We start from the raw sequence: 21279 nt of genomic DNA on the forward strand, positions 1-21279 counted from the left end.
TTTCTAAAATCTCCAAATTTAACTAAACTTGTTCACTTCATAAAAATTTCATCAGAATGTTGGTTTCTGGTTTCTTCCTTGATGTTATAGGGTCATTTGGCTTTCTTTTTAAATATTCTCTGAGGGAGAGAAAAAGGGAAGGAGGGAGTGGGGAGAGGAAATGAGATTTTCTTCTGATAGTTATTTTCCTTTCCAAGGATAACTTCAAATAATATATAATACATCTCAATGTTACATATAGCAAAATTCCTTTATAAAAATACTTTACCTGTACAAAAATTAAAAATATATATTTTCTTTACATAGACTTAAGTCACTCTGTAGAGCTGGGTTAGTAATGATCAGCATCCTTGTTGATAATGGTGTGATGGTGGCTGGTTCATGCCCAGCTACCACACCCAGGAAGCTGCTCTCTGGCAACTGTTCTCTCTCCCTTCCCTTCCTCTTTTCCTCCCTTTCCTAGCCAAGCCACCGTCGGAAACTTTCAGTAGGCACTGTGACCCCATGACTTACTGTTTCTGATCTGACATTTGCCCTCTCTGTTAGTCATTTGAGTATGGCATAGGTGTGGTGGTGTGACTGTCAGATTGATACCAGACTTGAAAATTACATAATTTGCAAAAAAAAAAACAACAAAAAAAAAGCAGAGTAGAGAAGCAGAGATGGATTATGAGGAGTGGAATTGGTCACAAAAATGGTATCCCTTTGGGAATAATTAAAGTGTCAGAGATAATTCATTGTAACATTTTGATTTGTATTTGTGATATTTATGCATGTAAAATATGAGCAAAGAAAATTGGACTAAATTAAATTCTGATGTTTTATGTTGGTCTCAGTCCATCTATAGCTGTATAAATAATACTGTCTAAGTGTTTTATCTGTTTTATGTGGAATGTTTTTCAGGTATTATTTTCCTGCTTCTGAAATGTATCAATATTTTTTAATGCAGCTCTGAAAGATTGGTATTGCTGGCAGGTGGTAGTCTGGAGATCAGTGATGTCACCGAGGATGATGCTGGCACTTATTTTTGTATAGCTGATAATGGAAATGAGACAATTGAAGCTCAAGCAGAGCTTACAGTACAAGGTATGCAAATATTTCCTTTATAAAATTTTAAAATCCTATGTACTTTATGGGTTTGTAATTGTTAAGCGTTAATGTTGAAGAGGCAATACACCATAATAGTTAAAAGTAAATGGGCTACTTGAGTTCAAATGCTGGGTCTTATACTTCCTAGCTATATAACTATAGGAAATATACTTCTCTGAGCTTCATTTTTCTCATCTGTAAAGTGGAGATAATAAGAGTACTTACCTCACTGGAGTTGTTTTCAGGACTAGAAGAGTAATGCTTGTAAAATTCCCAGAATAGTGACTAGAATATGGTAAAGCTCAAAGTTAGTTATTGTTGTTATTATCTGTAGTGTAGGGTAGGGAAGGGTGTGATCTATGGCATCTGGAAGGTTCAGTTCACTTTTCTTGTCTCAAAAATGCTTGCTCTTTCTCTGACCCAGAACCACATATCCTAAGCATTGGTGTTCCCTACTTTAGGGTGAATAGATCACCTAGGAAGGAGTGCACTGTGGCTCTCAACATAACACCTGTGTGATTTGATGATTTCTTCTTTTCAGCTAATGCTGACCATCACAGCATCTCCTTTATAGGTTCTCTGATTTGGAAGTCAAAGAAAATGACCATGGCATGTACACATAATCTCCCCATCTCCCTTGTTCTTCCTCCATATGGAAATGTACCCAAAGAGGAACATTTGCTCTCTCTCCTATGAATTGTCTGCAAATCTGTCTTTGTTTCAAATGAAAAGCTTTAAGATCTTCTCTGTTACTTTTAGGGAAATCCAACACTGCTTGGATACGTAGAGGTATATATTAACTTACGATATTCATTATCTCGTCTCAAAGTGTATTGTATTTGATAGAATACTTCCTAATACATGGTTTGGGGTGATCTCGTATTTTATATGAAGGTTTCTTTCTCTTGGTACATTTTGTGGGTTTCAGAGTGGAAAGTAGTCACATACCTACTCTGTTTGATAGGAATTGGGGAGCATATTGGGGTTCTGTGCTGGCAGAGGCATAGAATGTTTATATTCTGCGTTGCTATTTGTGGGTGGATTTATAATCTCTGCAAATCAAATGAGCAGGCCTTAGAGTTCATATAACTGTTACCTCAGTTGAGCTCAACCATTGCTCTGGCTAGATAGTAAGTAGGATTAGATCAGTGGTAGAATGACCGATTTCTTTACCTCTATGTAATTGGAACTGGACAAGTAAAATATTAGTGAACTCCCTCTTACTTGGCTTCTGTGCCTCCCTTGGTGGATGTTTTCTCTTTTTGTTTTTTTCTTTAGTCAGGTTCTTGGCTTGATACTCTTTCCATTTTTCTACCTGTGCCTCAGTTTCCTCCAAAGTAAAGTACCTTGTTATTAGCCTCAAATGGGAGGCATAGTGTCTGCCATATGTATTATTAGTTACATCTGTCCATGCAATTAATTTCTACTCTTTGTTTTTATTCATTGTATGGAATCTAATTAAGACTGTCTATTAGCTTAATTAACTGCAGTTTTTAGTTACAGGATAACACATACATCTGGTACTTTGTATCCTGTTCCATCTTACCATCTGTGCCTAAAGAAAATGCTCTTTAAGTGAATACCTTCTAGAAAACTGAGAAAAGAATAAGAGTGAAGAAACCCAGATATTAAAATTAAATAACCTCCTCCAATCAAAACAGCATGGCATTGGCCCAAGAATAGACTAGACAATTGAAAGGAATAAAATCCAGATGTTACAAGTAATTATGGAACTTTAAAATATTATCAAAGTGGTGCTTCAATTCAGTGGGGAAAAGTGTTTTATTTATTAAAGGGTATTGGTACAAAAGTCTTTTAAGTGGAAGGAAATAAAGTTGGCTCTCTACTTCAGTTCAAAGTTCTAAATGTGAAAAGGTGAAGAATATATGGGCTAGCATTTGTATTATCTCTGATGGGAGAGACTATCTTAGGAAAAAGAGAAAATGGCATGTCAAGCAAAAACCAACAAATTCTGACAACATACACATTTTTTAAAAAGTTATAGAAAAACCCTATGCAGATGATAGACTGGGAGAAAATATTTGTAACACATAACTGAGAAAGGGTCAGAATCATTAAAATAAAGAGACCTTTCAGAAAGAGACTTTTTAAAAAGAAATAACCTAAAGAAAGCTGATAAAGACTGCCAACAGGCAATTCACAGGAGTTCATTAGCTATTTGCATTTCTTCATCAGTAGGTAGTCAATTTTACTAGCAGTCAAAAAATACAAATTTTAAAAATACCATTTTCCCCACCATCATATTGGCAAAAATTAAAAAGATTTTGACCTTCAGAGAATGTGGTATGGTGCTCAGAACTGAAAATTATTACTGATACCATCTTACCAGTACAGAACAGAGCAAAAACATCACCTCCTTGGTACTAGATATTGTATTCCACAATACAATTTAAGGTTGAACTAGCTTTTTTGATACCCTTATTTTAGGGAGCAACCAAATTCATTTACTTACCAAGTCTTATCAATAGTCCACCAACTCTTTCTTTTCCTCCCCAACCTCAGTTGGGGAGAATGTCTAAGGTTCTATGTTAGGTCCTTCCATTTTTGCCTACTATTGAAATAGCAGCCTATCTGGTAACTTCTCTGTATCTAACATTGTTTCAGATTGGCTTGAGGCTAATAGTTGTACATATGTGTTTGAGAGTGCCTGCCATGATTTTGATTTTCAGTAGATGACTGGGGAACTCTGGTGCTTAAAAATATCTCAAGGTCAAAAATCGTAGTGAGCAGACCAATAGAAGAGTTTTGGTTGTTTTTAATTTCACCCAGAAGTTTACACCAAATGCTTTATAAGTCTATGGTTGATGAAAAGTTAGAAAAAATAGGTAAAAAGTGTTTTCAAAGGTATGAAGCTAGAGATGGCATCTCTATCCATGAAAGAATTACTCTCTAAACTAGATGCCCCAGATAGCTTTTTTGGTGGTAAGATGTTCTATTAAATATTAACTTTTGGGCTTCCCTGGTGGCGCAGTGGTTGAGAGTCCGCCTGCCGATGCAGGGGACGCGGGTTCGCGCCCCGGTCCGGGAGGATCCCACGTGCCGCGGAGCGGCTGGGCCCGTGAGCCGTGGCCACTGAGCCTGCGCGTCCGGAGCCTGCGCTCCGCAGCGGGAGAGGCCACAGCGGTGAGAAGCCCGCGTACCGCAAAAAAAAAAAAAAAAAAAATATTAACTTTTCATTTATCTGCTCGCCTGAAATCTTTGAACTGGGTTGGGAGTGGTTGAAATTGAGCAAGACTTCTACACCTTTGATGAAGAAAGTAGTTTCTAGGCTGGTATCCATTTTCTGTCAAACTAATTCTAGCTGTTGACTCCCTCACCCAGAATCAACTCTGAAGAAACTAGAGGAGTGAGAGGGAATTATAGGGAGACTGAGGCACTATGAACCTATATGTGTTTATGGATGAGTGAAAGATGGTTTGTGGGAGTGGTGGCTGCAGCCTGGGATGAAGGACTGCCAGCGGTAACAGTGAGAAAGTAGATTGGAAGGAGGCTGTTAAATTTTTATTTTAGTCGCTGGTGTTGCCTTGAGACTATCTTTGCCTGTCTTTTCACAGCAGAAATGAACAGGAATGGCCCAGGCTTCCATGTCCATTCAAAAGATCTACTGGGGCTCTGGTGGCATTAATGAAACTGGTACGGCCTGACTGCCCTTAGCGGATCACTTTTCAACTTTTTCCCCCCACACTGCCTCCGAACTCACAGATTGGTAGGTTTTAACCTAGGAAGACTCTGAGGCTAGTGCTATTTCTACCTAGGAATTTAAATATGAAACCTTGACCAGAGGAGTTACCTGTGGAATGCCCAGCAAATTGGAATAAAAAACAGTAGTTCTGAGGTCCTTAGGGCTCTTTGCTCCAGGGCTCATCCTCCTGCAGTTAGGGCCTGGTGACCATACATGTTCTCAGACAGAGTGGCTGGTACACCAGAAGAACATTAGTTTATAGCCATACTACTCCCCTGAATTGTACAGCTGCTCTCAGAGAAAGACAACCAAGTGAATAACATATACCATCTGATGGAGAATTAGTGGAAAAATTGACCAAGAATTTAAAATAAGCATGATAAATACATTTAAGGAGATAAGATATTAGCAATATAATGCAAGAACTAGAAAACATGAAAACAGAACCAAGTAGAAATATTAGGTATGAAAAATGTAGTGAAGATAAAGAACACAGTAGACTGAGTAATAGTCTAAGGTATATAGCTGATGAACAAACTCCTGAGTTGGAAAATTACATTGAGAAACTCTCTAAGAACATAGCATTAAATGAGAGAATGCATAGAATAAAAGCCAAGGCGTGTGAAAGTTAGATGTAGAAGGGCTTGTATCCAGATAAATAGGAATCCTAGAGGAGATCTGAAATAAAAGAGAGAAATATTTGAAGAAATAATTAAGATAAATTTCTCAGAATTAAAGATTAACGGAAGACCTTAGATTGAGAGGGCTTTTAATGACTGCTAAATATTGGAGAGGAGAAAACACTCACCATTAGACTCATTTACAGTGGCTGATAACATCAAAGTCAAAAAGAGCTTCTAAAAGCTCCCAGTGACAAAGAGCAGATCACCTATAAAGGGACAAGAATTAGATTGCACCTAGTGTTGATTTTGAGAGATGTGATTTCAAGAGGACAGTGGAGTAATTTTTTAAAGGTTTAAAGGAAAAGAACATTGAATTCACATAGCATTTATATGTACCCAAAATGTGAGGCATAGTAAAAATTCTCATCATACAAGACCTAAGAAGGTTTGCTACACAAAATACACACTGAAAGCACTTTTGGAATGAATACTCAAATAAGAAGAGACACATTCAGGAAAAGCTGTAAGAGATATGGGAGTTTTAAAATGTAGCCCGCAAATTCTTTGAAGTCTTCCTAGTGAGTGCTGGAGTTTATTATACCCCTTGTCCTTGAATCTGAGTGGGCATAGAGCTATTTGAATCAATAGAGATATCACATGACTTCTGAGGCTTATAAAAAGCCATGTAGAGTCCTCTTGGTTCTCTTGAAGTTAGTGCTTTCCAGACACTTCCTCTTGGGATCTCCATCTCAGAACCTAGCTACCATGCTGTGTGAAGCCCAAACCACGAGGAAAGCCTACATTGTAGGTGCTCTAATAGATAGCTCCACCTGAGACCAACTTTCAAGTCATCTAACCAAGGAACCAGACTTGTGAATGAAAAAGTCTTCAGTTGATTTCAGCCCCCAGCTTTCCGTGTCACCCCTAGACATTCAAGTCTTCTTAGACATTGTGGAGCAGAGATAAGCCATCCCTGCTGTGCCCTGTCGTAATTCCTGACCTACAGGATCTGTGAGCATAAGAAAATAATGGTTGTCTTATGCCAATAATGGTTGTTTTATGTTTTGGGGTTTGCTGTGCAGCATTAATAACTTGGGAACATTCATTATTGTTGTTTTTTAAAAAGGAGAGAATCAAAGTAAAGAAAAAGTATGTTAATGATAGCCCACTACTAAAATTTTTGACAATACCAAGTAGTGGGTGTAGACAGGTGTATGTGTGTTGTTAGGGGAAAGCTAGAAATACTAATATCTGTATACCTATAGATATAAATATTAAGAAATAAAATATGAGTTTGGAACTTAAGGGCAATTACCACAGAACGAAATAGAATATACATATAACTTTTAAACAGCAGAAGAAAGGTTTATCCAACTGAAAGCACAAAAGGGGGAAAAAATAAACATTGTATACTATAAAGACAAAGTATGAATAAAATGTAGAAATAACTCTCAATATAATGGTAATTATAATAATGTAAATGGGTCAAACTCATCAATTAAAAGCAGATTGGATTACAAAAACACCCCAATATGTTGTTTGCAAAGATACACATAAAACTAATAAGACAGTGAGATTTAAAATAAAAGGATGGAAAAGACATAATAGGCAAAACAAAGTTGAGGTAGCCATCCAAAAGACGAAAATAGTAGAAGGAACATTTATTTATAAGAGGAATCATAGATCAAGGAGATATAACACAAAACATATAGTCAACAAATCACAGCAAGATCTTTTTTGATCAACCACCTAGAGTAATGGAAATGAAAATACAAATAAACAAATGGGACGTAATTAAACTTAGAAGGTTTTGCATAGCAAAGGAAACCATAAACCAAACTGAAAGACAACCCTCAGAATGGGAGAAGATATTTGCAAGCGAAGCAGCTGACAAGGGATTAATCTCCAAAATATACAGATAGCTCATGCACCTCAATATCAGAAGAACAAACAACCTAATCCAAAAATGGACAGAAGACCTAAATAGACATTTCTCCAAAGAAGATATACAGATTGCCAACAAACACATGAAAGAATGCTCAATATCACTAATCATTAGAGAAATGAAAATCAAAAATACAATGAGGTATCACCTCACACCAGTCAGAATGGCCGTCATCAAAAAGTCTGCAAACAGTAAATGTGGAGAGAGTGTGGAGAAAAGGGAACCCTTCTACACTGTTGGTGGGAATGTAAATTGATACAGCCACTATGGAGAACAGTATGGAGGTTCCTTAAAAAACTAAAAATAGAGCTACCATATGACCCAGCAATCCCACTCCTAGGCATATATCCAGAGAAAACCATAATTCAAAAGGATGCATGCACCCTGATGTTCATTGCTGCACTATTTACAATAGTCAAGATATGGAAGCAACCTAAATGTCCATCAACAGAGGAATGGATAAAGAAGATATGTTACCTATATATGCTGGAATATTACTCAGCCATAAAAAGGAATGAAATAGTTCCATTTGCAGAGACGTGGGTGGATCTAGAGATTGTCATACAGAGTGAAGTAAGTCAAAGAGAAAAATAAATATCGTATGATATCGCTTATATGTGGAATCTAGAAAAATGATAGAGATGAACTTATTTGCAAAGCAGAAATAGAGTCAAGATTTATGGTAATTTATGATTACCAAGGGTGAAAGGGGGGTGGGATGAATTGGGAGATTGGTAATGACATGTACACACTACTATGTATAAAATAGATAACTAATGAGGACCTGCTGTATAGCACAGAAACTCTACTCAGTGCTCTGTGGTGACCTAAATGGAAAGGAAATCTAAAAAACATGGGATGTATGTATGACTGATTCACTCTGCTGTACAGCAAGAAACTAACACAACATTGTAAAGCAACTATATTCCAATAAAAAAATAATTAAAAAATGAAAGCTAAACAAAACAATATAGTCAACATAAATATATATGCAGCCTCAAAATATATCAAACAAAAACTAAATAACAGCTGAGGGAAAGAGATAAATCAACAGTTGTTAGAGACGAGACAGAAAAGTTTAGGTTGGCCAGAGTTACCTCTACTATTTAATAACGTAGTTCTACCAGTACCATAAGAGAAGAAAAAGAAATAATAGTGTTGAAATTGGAAGAAGAGATAAGATTGTTCTATTGACAGATGATTTGATTGTCTACTTGAAATCACCTACAGAATCAGCAAACTAGTATATAATAGAAAACAACATTGGGCAGGTTTGCCATACAGGATAAATTTATAAAATTCAGAATTATTTCTCTGTACCAGCAATAATCAATAGAAAGTATTTAAAAAGAAAAAATATTTTAAAATAGATAAATTTTCAATAGGAAAAAAACTATAAAATATCTAGAAATATAACTCACCAAGAATATACAAGACCTTTGTCAAGAAAAATTTAAAACTCTAGTAGAGAACATAGATGATAAATAAATGGCAAAATAGATATTTCATGCTCTTGGATGGGTTGATATAATATTTAAAATGTCATTCATCCTCCCAAATTAATGTATAAATTTGGCAATATGAATCAAGATTCTTAATGGATTTTTTGATGAACCTGGAAGTTTTCTTCTAGAATGAACATAGAAGAATAAAGGTTTGTGAACTACTGGGTTTGCTATGGAAAGTAAAAGGAGTGGAGAGCTTGCTCTACAAGATATTTAAACGTATTAAAAAGTCACAGTGATTTTTTTTTTTTTTTTTAAAGAAAGTATTCTGTTGTCACAAGAACTGAGAAATAGACCACTGGAAGGAATGAGGAATGGGCTAATTGTTCAGTAAATGGTTTGGGGGGAAATGGCTTCCTAAAATGGAGAGAAAAAATATTGAATTTCTGTGTTACAATGACCATAAATAACTTCCATTTGGTTTAATAGTGACTAAAATTTGAAGGGTAAAACTGTAAAGTTAATAGAAGAAATTGTAGGAGAATAACTTCGTCACCTAGGAGCAGGAAAAGATTACTTTAGGTAAAACTTTAGATGCAGAAATCATGACATAAAACATTGATGGCTTTGATCACATCACAGATTGATGGTATTTTTCATGAAAGTTCAGGTGATGAAAGAAAAATGAGGAGCAAAGGAAAAGTTAAATATTTGGGTAAATCTAAGTGAATATTGAATATGTAAAATAATAATGTTATGAGATTTAAAATACAGTACACAAACGTATAAGTCAGGAGTAAGGATATGGAGTTAGTCTTCTAAGGTTCTTAAAATGTCCAGGAAGTGGTGAAAGTACTACTTTATATTAGAGATTAATAAGGCAGGGATGTGTACTGTAATCTCTGTGAGAAGCTTTGAAAGAATAGTAGAAGATCTATAACAAGATAATAGAAGAAGAAAATAAAAATAAAATTAAAAATTCTCCAAAAGAAGGTAAGAAAGGAAAGGAAAAGGAACATAGAATAAGATGGGCTAATAGAAAGCAAATAGTGGGATGGTAGGTTTAAATACAAATATATCAGTAATTGTAAATGGACTAACTACTCTAATTAAAAGTCAGATCGGAAAGAAATTAAAACCCAACTATGTATTACTTGTATGAGAGACACACTAAATATAAGGATACAGAAAATTTGAAAATTATAAGGATGGAAAAAGGTAAACCATGCCTAAACTAACTGGAAAAAAGCTGTTGTAGATACCAAGCAAAAAAGCAAGATGCATTATTAGAGATAAAGTGGGACATTTCATATTATTAAGAGTTAATATACCAGGAAAATAAAACCATTCTAAGTATGTATTACCTCATAACATAATCTCAAAATGTGAAAGGCAGAAACTGATAGAACTACAAGGAGAAGTAGATGAGACAAACCCACAGTCCTAGTGATAAATTTTAACACATTGCAGTAGCTGATAGGATATGTAGCACAAGGCAAATAAGTACAAACAAAATAAAAACCACAAACAGTTATAATACAGAACTGAACAACACAATTAACAAACTTGACCTTACTGACATTTATAAAATACTGCACCAAACAAATAAACTCTATGTTTTATAAGTGCCTGTGAACTGTTACTATTGGATGGACCAAAAGGTTCCTTCAGTTTTTTCCGTAAGATGACTCTAGTAGCACTTAGATGTCTTCAACTTCATTTGAAACAATTTTGTTAGATTGTATGTGACAGTTGTCACATCAGCGTGCATTTAAAACAAGACTTATCGGGCTTCCCTGGTGGCGCAGTGGTTGAGAGCCCGCCTGCCGATGCAGGGGACACGGGTTCGTGCCCCGGTCCGGGAGGATCCCACGTGCTGCGGAGTGGCTGGGCCCGTGAGCCATGGCCACTGGACCTGCGCGTCCGGAGCCTGTCCTCTGCAATGGGAGAGGCCACAGCAGTGAGAGGCCCGCGTACCACAAAAAAAATAAATAAATAAAATAAAACAAGACTTAATCAAAATTGGTGAATTTTTGTAGAGCCATTTTAATATTGAAGATGGGAGAAAACAAAATTTTTGGCATATTATGTTTTATTATTTCAAGAAAGGTAAAAACGCAACTGAAACACAAAAGAAGATTGTGCAGTGCATGGAGAAGGTGCTGTGACTGATCAAACGTGTCAAAAGTGGTTTGCCAAGTTTCATGCTGGAGCTTTCTCGCTGGACAATGCTCCATGGTCGGGTAGACCAGTTGAAGTTGATAGCGATCAGATCGAAACAATAACTGAGAACAATCAAGGTTCTGAAAGCGGCACTCGCTGAAAAGCATCTGGAATTAGTCAACAGAAAACACATAATCTTCCATCAGGATAACACAGCAAAACTGCATGTTTCTTTGATGAACAGACAGAAACTGTTACAGCTTAGCTGGGAAGTTCTGATTCATCCGTCATATTCACCAGACATTGCACCTTTGGATTTCCATTTATTTTGATCATTACAATATTCTCTCTTTTTAAAAAAACATCTTTATTGGAGTATAATTGCTTTACAATGGTGTGTTAGTTTCTACTTTATTACAAAGTGAATGATGGAAACAATTTCAGTTCCTGGAAGACTGTACAAGGTACCTGGAACCGTTCTTTACTCAAAAAGATAAAAAGTTTTGGGAAGATGGAATTATGAAGTTGCCTGGAAAATGGCAGAAGGTAGTGGAACAAAAGGATGAAATACGTTGTTCAATAAAGTTCTTGGTGAAAATGAAAAAATGTATCTTTTATTTTTACTTAAAAAACCAAAGGCACTTTTTGGCCCACCCAATAAAATATACCATATACTGACTACAGGACAAATCTTAAATTTGAGAGAATAGAAATTCTATAGGTTTGACCACTGTGGAATTAAGGTTGAAACTAATTACAGAAAAGTGACAAAAAAAAAAAGATAAGTTGAAGATCTCCTAGTGTTTGAAACTTAAGTGAATCACTTTGAAATAATCTATGGGTCAGAAATGAAATGATGAAAATTTAAAAATAGGTCATATCTCTGTTAGCTTAACCTTTCAAAACTTAGGGGATACTTAGAGGAAATTTATAGCCTTAAGTACATATATTAGAAGGGAAGAAATGCTGAAAATTTAGCGATTTAAATATATATCTCAATGAATGGATAAAGAGGATGTGGTATACACACACAGTGGAATACTACTCAGCCATAAAAGGAATGAAATAATGCCATTTATAGCAACATGGATGGAGCTAGAGGTTATCATACTAGTTGGAGTATGATACAAATGAAATTATTTACAAAACAGAAACTCACAAACATAAGAAAACAAACTTATGGTTACCAAAAGGGAAGGGTGGGGGGAGGGAAAAATTGGCATTTGGGATTAGCAGATACAAACTTCTCTATATAAAATAGATAAACAACAAGGTGGTACTGTACTGTATAGCACAGGGAACTATATTCAATATCTCGTAATAACCTATAATGGAAAAGAATCTGAAAAAGAATATATATATATATGACTGAATCACTTTGTTGTACACCAGAAACTAACACAATATTATGAATCAAATATACTTCAATAAAATAAATAAATATCCATATCAAAAAAGCTAAAAAAAGAATAGCAAATTTATTTATTTTTTAAACATCTTTATTGGAGTATAATTGCTTTACAACGGTATGTTAGTTTCTGCTTTATAACAAAGTGAATCAGTTATACATATACACATGTTCCTATATCTCTTCCCTCTTGCATTTCCCTCCCTCCCGCCATCCCTATCCCACCCCTCTAGATGGTCACAAAGCACCGAGCTGATCTCCCTGTGCTATGCGGCTGCTTCCCACTAGCTATCTATTCTACATTTGGTAGTGTATATATGCCCATGCCACTCTCGCTTTGTCACAGCCTGCCCTTCCCCCTCCCCACATCCTGAAGTCCATTCGTTAGTAGGTCTGCATCTCCATTCCCATCTTACCCCTAGGTTCTTCATGACCTTTTTTTTTTTCCTTAGATTCCATATATATGTATTAGCATATGGTATCATATCATAAGAGCAAAAATTAATGAAATATAAAACAAACATTCAAAATAAAGAGTTTCAGCAAAGCCAGAAGTTGATTCTTGTAAAGAATAACAAGACAAGACTTATATTGTATAACTTGACAAAGGTCTTTATTTAGACCAAGAGTCAGCAAAATACAGCTCATGGACCAAGTCTGCCAACCCCTTCATTTTATTCAGCCTGTGAACTAAAAATAGTTTATATAGTTTTAAATGGTTGAACAATATCAGAAGAATAATATTTAGTGATATATAAAATTTTATGAAATTCAGATTTTATTGTCCATAAATAAAGTTTTATTGGCACACAGTCACACTCATTTATATATTAACTATGGCTGCTTTCATGCTACAGCAAAGGAGTTGAGTAGTTGTGGTGGAGACCACATGGCCCACAAAGCCTAAAATATGTACTATCTGGCACTTTTCAGAAAAAGTTTCAACCTCTAATATAGACTCTATAAAGAACTATAGATCAGTAAGTAAACAAAGTCAGATAATACAGTCGAAAATGGGCAAGACTTGAACAGCTACCTCACAGGTCTCCAGGTGACTACTAAACATTTGAAAAAGAGGTTCTTATCGTTAGTTCTTAGAGAAATATAAAGCCACAATGAGGTACCACTGTACTCCACCAGAGTGGCTAAAACTCAAGAGACTAACAATACCAGGTGTTGACTAAGATGAGGAACAGTAATAAGGACTCTAATATTACTGCCGTTAGGACTATACATTGATTTAATCACTGTTTGGCAGACTCTACTAAAACTGCATACAAACGTTATCTTTTACAGTGGTTGTATTCCTAGGAGTATACTTATCAGAAGTATATAACTATATGCATCAAAAAACATGCATGATAATGTTCTCACCAGCTTTATTCACAGTAAATCAAAACCAGAAACAACCAGCCATAGAATAGATAGTGTTCTAATCATACAGTGGCATATTATCAACAATGGAAATTGACAGACCACCACTCAACAACATGGATAATACCATTGAATCAAAAAAGGGAGGCATGAAGTAATACATACTGTATGATTCCATTTTTATAAAGTTTAAAAATAGGCAAAACTAACCTATGGTTTTATTTTTTTTAATCTTATTTATTTTTTTATACATCAGGTTCTTATTAGTTATCCATCTTATACATATTAGTGTATATATGTCAGTCTCAATCTCCCAGTTCATCACGGTAGTGATCACTTTTGGACAAGGGCAGGGTAGTGACTATTGCACAATGGGACTTCTGGTGTGTTAATGTTCTATTTCATAATCTAGGTGGTATTTACAGTAATTCAAGCTGTAATGTTAATGTGTGTCACATGAGGCCTTCTCTTTTAGTTTATAGATAGGAAATCACTATGTACAAAAAATTTTTGGAAAATTTTATTTTGAATCTTGTCCCATAACTGAAAGTATTTGTTTCTTTTTCTGATGGGGAAAGCAGTTTATGAGAAATGGTTGGAGGTTATATATGTGTATTTACTTATATAGTTATATTTATAGTCATAGCTGTCTGATTTCTGTTATTTTTTTAAAAGTTACAGCTACAGGAAATGCCTTAGTGAGTGTTAATGCAGAAAGGGTTATAAGTTCAGTCTTCATCTGTTAAATATTTCAAATTTATTGTTTTATCGTTAACTCCTGGGATTTCTACACATGCTGTGACGTGAATTAGCTCATCGTGTATTTCCTGTCATCTCAGATTGTCGATAACACTTAAAATGGGTCATGAGTTTTTTTTTTTTAAACAGGGATTTTTCCTTTTCTCTTAAAACATTCATAATTGTCTATGATACACATCCTCCCACCCCCCCAAAAGAATAAATTTTTCCATTTGTATTTTTGTGAGACAAATTGATAAATTCTAAATTTACTTTGTCAATACTCAAAACAAATCTATCACTGAAGTTTTAAATTACACCGTCTTTCTCTGAAGTCATACCCTAACGTCACCCTATTGGGTTGGCCAAAAGTTCCTTTGGTTTTTAATTAAAAATAAAAGATACATTTTTCATTTTCACCAAGAACTTTATTGAACAGCATATTCATCCTTTTGTTCCACTGCCTTCTGCGATTTTTCAGGCAACTTCATAATTCCATCTTCCCAAAACTTTTTATCTTTTTGAGCAAAGAACTGTTCTGGGTGCCTTTTACAGTCTTGCAAGGAATTGAAATTTTTTCCATTAAGAGAATATTGTAAAGACCAAAATAAATGGAAATCCGAAGGTGCAATGTCTGGTGAATACGATGGATGAATCAGAACTTCCCACCCAAGCTGTAGCAGTTTCTACCTGGTCATCAAAGAAACATGCAGTCTTGTTGCGTTATCTTGATGGAAGATTATGTGTTTTCTGTTGACTTATTCTGGATGCTTTTCAGTGAGTGCCGCTTTCAGTTGGTCTAATTGGGAGCAGTACTTGTTGGAATTAATCATTTGGTTTCCCAGAAGGAGCTCATAATAGAGGACTCTCTTCCAATCCCACCATATACACAATATCACCTTCTTTGGATGAAGACCGGCCTTTGGTGTGGTTGGTGGTGGTTCATTTTGCTTGCCTCACAATCTCTTCCATTCCACACTGTTGTACAGTGTCCACTTTTCATCGCCCGTCACAATTTGTTTTTAAAATGGAACATTTTCATTACGTTTAAGTAGAGAATCACATGTGGAAATACAGTCAAGAAGGTTTTTTTTCGCTTAACTTACGTGGAACCCAATCATCAAAGCAATTCACATAACCAAGCTGGCGCAAATGGTTTTCAAAGCTTGATTTGGATATTTTGAGTATGTTAGCTGTCTCCCGTGTGGTATAACCTTGATTGTTCTCAGTTATTGTTTCGATTTGACTGCTATCAACTTCAACTGGTCTACCCGACCATAGAGCATCGTCCAGCGAGAAATCTCCAGCATGAAACTTGGCAAACCACTTTTGACACGTTTCATCCGTTACAGCACCTTCTCCATGCACTGCACAAATCTTTTTTTGTATTTCAGTTGCGTTTTTACCTTTCTTGAAATAATAAAGCATAATATGCCAAAAATGTTGCTTTTTGTCTTCTGTCTTCAATATTAAGATGGCTCTACAAAAATTCACCAATTTTGATAAGTTTTTTTAAATGCATGCTGATATGACAGCTGTCACAAAACAATCTAACAAAATTGTTTTGAATGAAGTTAAAGATCACTAAGCACTACTAGAGACGTTTTATGGAAAAAAACCAAACGAACATTTTGGCCAACCCAGGACTGCTCCTACCCTTCTATTCTGCTCACTCTGATCTCTGTCCACATTAAGACATTGATCTCCCCTTTTCTCCCAGTCTTCTTTGTGATCTAACTTTCCTTTACTTCATGATTAATTACAGTGTTCTGCTCTCATTTATTGGAACTCTCAGTTCTCTTGGCTTAGGATAAACGCAGACTGCTTATGGCATATGTACAGAACACACCCAGACCCTTCATGTGTTAACTACTTCTCTGTGGTACCTCTCAGTTAACAGCAGTCTTTGGACCCAGCATGCCTGGGTTCCAGTCTTACATCTGTCACTTAGCTATGTGAAGTTGGCCAAGTTATTTAACTTACCTGTTTCTTCATTTCTTTTATCAGTTAAATGAGTTATTATAAGGGTTAATTAAACTAACTTCTGTCACTCTTCCACCTGAACCTTGCATGGAAATGGATTCATCTTTATCAGACAGCATTTAGGATCTGAACATACTATGCAATTTGATGGCTCTGTTCCCTGTATCCTTTCACCCACAGCTAAAATTTCTAGATAGTTCTTAAAGAATAGTTCACCTCACTCCTCTTTGAAGCTTTTCATAACCATTCTCTTACCCTCAGGTAATTATTATGTCTCTTAAAATAGCTCTCTTTTTACCAGTAGTTTTTCTCACTGATTTGTTTATGTGCCCTTCCCCACTACTGCTAGACTGAGATCCTTATCAACAGGGACTGGTCTTAATAATTTTTTATCATTGTAGATTATCAGCAAATAATTATTGAATATATGAATGAAACGTTGTGTTGAAATCGTGAAATATGACAACTAGAATGATTTCATGTTTGTGGTTACTTTATTATTCATGTTTTCCTTTGTACCTTGCTTTTCATAGACTTAGTATTTTAAAAGCAACTGAGATTTATTTATTTATTTATTTATTTACTTTTTAAAATTGAAATATAGGGGCTTCCCTGGTGGCGCAGTGGTTGAGAGTCCGCCTGCCGATGCAGGGGACACGGGTTCGTGCCCTGGTCCGGGAGGATCCCACATGCCGCGGAGCAACTGGGCCCGTGAGCCATGGGCGCTGGGCCTGCGCGTCCGGAGCCTGTGCTCCGCAACGGGAGAGGCCACAGCAGTGAGAGGCCCGCATACCGCAAAAAAAAAATAAATAAATAAATAAATAAATAAAATAAAATAAAATAAAATTGAAGTATAGTTGATTTACAAGTTGTCTTAGTTTCTGGTGTACAACAAAGTGATTCAGTTATATATAGATACATTCTTTTTCATATTCTTTTCCATTATGGCTTATTACAGGATATTAAACATAGTTCCCTGTGGTGAAAAGTAGGACCTTGGTGTTTATCCATTCTATATATAATAGTTTGCATGCTAATCCCAGACTCCTAATTTATCCCTCTCCCCGCCTTTCCCCTTTGGTTAACCATAAGTTTGTTTTCTGTCTTTGAGTCTGTTTCTGTTTTGTAAATAAGTTCATTTGCATCATTTTTTAAGATTCCACGTATAACTGATATCATATATTTGTCTTTCTCTGTCTGACTTACTTGAGTAGTATTCCATTGTATGTATGTACCACATCTTCTTTATCCATTCATCTCTAGATGGACACTTAGGTTGCTTCTATGTCTTGGCTATTGTAAATAGTGCCTATATGAACATTGGAATGCATGTATCTCTGAATTATAGTTTTCTCCAGATATATGCCCAGGAGTGGAATGGCTGGATCACGTGGTAACTCTATTTTTAATTTTTTGAGGAACCTCCATACTGTTTTCCATAGTAGCTGCACCAATTTACATTCCCACCAACAGTGTAAGAGGGTTCCCTTTTCTTTACTCCCTCTCCAGCATTCATTATTGGTAGACTTTTTGATGAAGGCCATACGGACTGGTAGTTTTGATTTGCATTTCTCTAATGATTAGTGAAGTTGAGCATCTTTTCATGTGCCTGTTGGCCATCTGTATGTCTTCTCTGGAGAAATGTTTATTTAGGTCTTCTGCCCATTTTTTGATTGGGTTGTTTGTTTTTTTGATATTGAGCTGTTTGTATATTTTGGAAATTAATTCTTGTCGGTCACATCGTTTGCAAATATTTTCTTCCATTCCGTGGGTTGTCTTTCTGTTTTGTTTATGGTTTCATTTGCTGTACAAAAGCTTTTACGTTGGATTAGGTCCCATTAGTTTATTTTTGCTTTTATTTCTGTTGCCTTGGGAGACTGACTTAAGAAAACATTGCTATGATTTATGTCAGAGAATGTTTTGCCTGTGTTCTCTTCTAGGAGTTTTATTGTGTCATGTCTTATATTTAAGTCTTTAAACCATTTTGAGTTTATTTTTGTGTATGGTGTGAGGGAGTGAAAAGCAAATGCGATTTTTTTTTAAAACCACTAAAAGATTATTCTGGAGGAAGATGAACCATTACCCTCATTTATATTATTGAGGTCATAATTGTCACCTTCATATACACATATGTTCACAAACAGTACTTTATCATCTTTATTAATTCCCATTCTTGACCTTTTGAGGTCTTCCATAGTCACCATAAAACTTAAAAAAAATACTGAAATCATTAAAGATGAGCTTTCTTCCAAATGCCTGCTTTAAATCCCTTAAAATCCATATTTGCCTTCTTGGTGTGCATTGAATACCTTCATCTTTACTTACAACCCATGAAATGCTCCACTACTTTGGCTTGATAGCACTGTATTTATCTTATTTCTCCTCTTATTTCCCTGTACATTTCTTTTGTTTTCATGAGCATCTTTTCTTCAACTTTCTCATTAAAATATTAGTGTTCCACAAAGTTCTGTCTTCAACCTATTATTCTTCACGCTCACGGTTTCAGATATAACTTACATAACAGTAACTCCCAGATTCCTAGACCAAACCCTCTGCTGAGCTTCAGACATTTCTAATTGGATGCCCCTAGGTACCTCAAACTTCACCTGTCCAAATCTGAACTTAACATTTTTCCCTAAATATCTTCCTCCTCTGAGTTTTCTATATCTCAGTGGTATCACTGCCCACCTATTCACTTTTGCTAGAACTCTGGGAATCATTCTTGATCATTCCGATCTTCTAAATTTCTTCCCACATCCAATTCTTTAGTCTTTCTTTCTCCTTGCTTTTACTCCCCTAGTTCAAGTTCAGTTAGTCTTTTTTCTAAGACAGTGGCAGTAGTATCCTAACTGGTCTCTCTTGTTCTAACCTGGTCCCATATGAAATCCATTCTTCACAGTGGCTAAAGTGATCAAAGTCCTTTAATTAAAAACTTGGAAAAATAATTGCAGCAGATATAAGTGGCACTTATAAATTAACAAGAATGAAAGAAAGCCTCAGTTGAAGAAAAGGGAAAGATAAGATAGTCTGTTTATGAAACTGAACAGTTGACCTGAAAAGAGTTCAGCCTTGCTAATAGTGGAATAAATACAGGTTAATGTAGCCCCCTTTTTTTGCCTATATGGAGAGTTTTAAAATAATAACCTGCTCTTGGCAACATTACAGTAAAATGGGTATTCTCCTACATTGCTGGTAGTAGTAGTACAAATTTAATCTTTTTGGAGAGCAGTTTGATGATATAATTTAGAAGGCTTAAAATTTGCACCTACTTTGACCAGCAGTTCTACTTCTAATAATTCGCTTTAATGAAATAATCCTGGATGTGTGTAAAGATTTATGCATAGAAATTGCAGTGATATGTATTTATTGGAATGATAGATATTTAATGGAGAAAAATTGTAAACCTTTTAAATGGCCAACAATAGCTGATTGGTTAAATAAATAATGATCTCTTCATATATCAGAATACTATGCATCCAGCAAAAATCATATTTTAGAAGACTATTAAATGAGAAGTTAAAATGCTTTGAATATATTAAATGAGGAAAAGTAAGGTGCCAAAGTACCATGTGAGAGATATGATTTGTGTCATAAAGTTATGGTGTAAATTGGGTCATATTCTTTGACTTTCTTCTTAAAATTACCTCAAACCAAATAGCAAGAAGCCTTAAATATCTTCCTCTTGAGGTCTCCTCCCTGTGATTTTCAGAATACTGGATACTTACTTGTCTTGAAGGGGTCATTTTTCTTCCAAATGCCAAGCATAGCGAGAACGAGAGTCTGAGTCTGAGCAATATTGCCACTGCTTCTCAAAGTATTTTAATTTCAAGGGCAACAGCTAGCTGCTGGGAAACCCCATACAGTTGTTTTGTTGTACCAGTCCCTTCTGCCTAGAATCTTTCTCTTCCCACCCTCTTGCCTGGCTTTCTTCAGAAATCTCAAACTCTGGGCCCTGCTCACTCCCATCTCTTGTGCCCATCTTCTTCCCACCTCCTTCCATTAGGTACTTTTTAGTTTTGCGCATATACCTTATACATGCCTTCCTTGCTTTACCTGTCACATTTAAATTTCTCTTCATTTTGCGTATCTTTCTCTCCTACCCTTCTGAGTTCCTTGAAGACAGGACTAGGTCTTGTCAACTTTTAGATCCTTAGTACCTAATGTAGTGCATGACACTGCATACTTGACAACTAGTGGATGAGATGTTGGGACATTTTTATAGTTTTCTGTCTTTATCCAGACTATTTCACAATTTCACTTTATAAACTTTACATTTTTGAAGTCCTTGCTGTAAATTAAGAATGATTTACAATTGTTTTATAATCCTGTGTTGGGACCGGAATCATTTTGAATAGGTTTTGCAATTCTTAGATTTTTATCGCATCAGTGGTCATGTTAGCTTTCAGATAAATCCCATATTTTACAAGCTTGAAATAATTTTCTCATAGTTATGTAAATTTATTCTGAACTACAGTAGCCTCATTTCCATGGTAACTAACCACCTTCAGGAGAGAACCTGCAGGTATTCTAGAAAAGACAAGGAATATCCACATGAAATAAAATGAAATGTGATGTAAGGTTAGAACCTAGATTTATGTGGAATACAGATGCATGGTTTTTGACCATGAAAATGTTACAGAATAGAAGAGCCATTGAGAGCCTGAAGATTCTACCTGCTTGTTGTTTGTGCATTAGTCAAAATACAGCATGAGAAGAACTCAACTCTCTATTGTGATTTTATGTTAACAAGTGACCCTAATCAGGGGGAAGCTTTGTGGGACATATAAGCAGGAATTGTGCTATAGAAA

At 35.6% G+C, this 21279-nt stretch overlaps 1 protein-coding gene across 19 annotated transcripts in view; it reads left to right on the plus strand.

Moving 5' to 3' along the window:
* The window catches only part of NEO1 (neogenin 1), a 248708-nt gene that overhangs the window by 89529 nt on the left and 137900 nt on the right, over positions 1–21279 (plus strand). For all 19 annotated transcript variants that reach the window (XM_067029327.1, XM_059055975.2, XM_067029328.1 and 16 more), the window contains exon 5: positions 950–1086. In XM_067029327.1, coding sequence (XP_066885428.1) covers positions 950–1086 — 137 coding nt within the window. The remainder of the gene's footprint in view (positions 1–949; positions 1087–21279) is intronic.

This window comes from Kogia breviceps, chromosome 3, assembly GCF_026419965.1.
Source record: "Kogia breviceps isolate mKogBre1 chromosome 3, mKogBre1 haplotype 1, whole genome shotgun sequence".
NCBI classification, from domain to species: Eukaryota; Metazoa; Chordata; class Mammalia; order Artiodactyla; family Physeteridae; genus Kogia; species Kogia breviceps.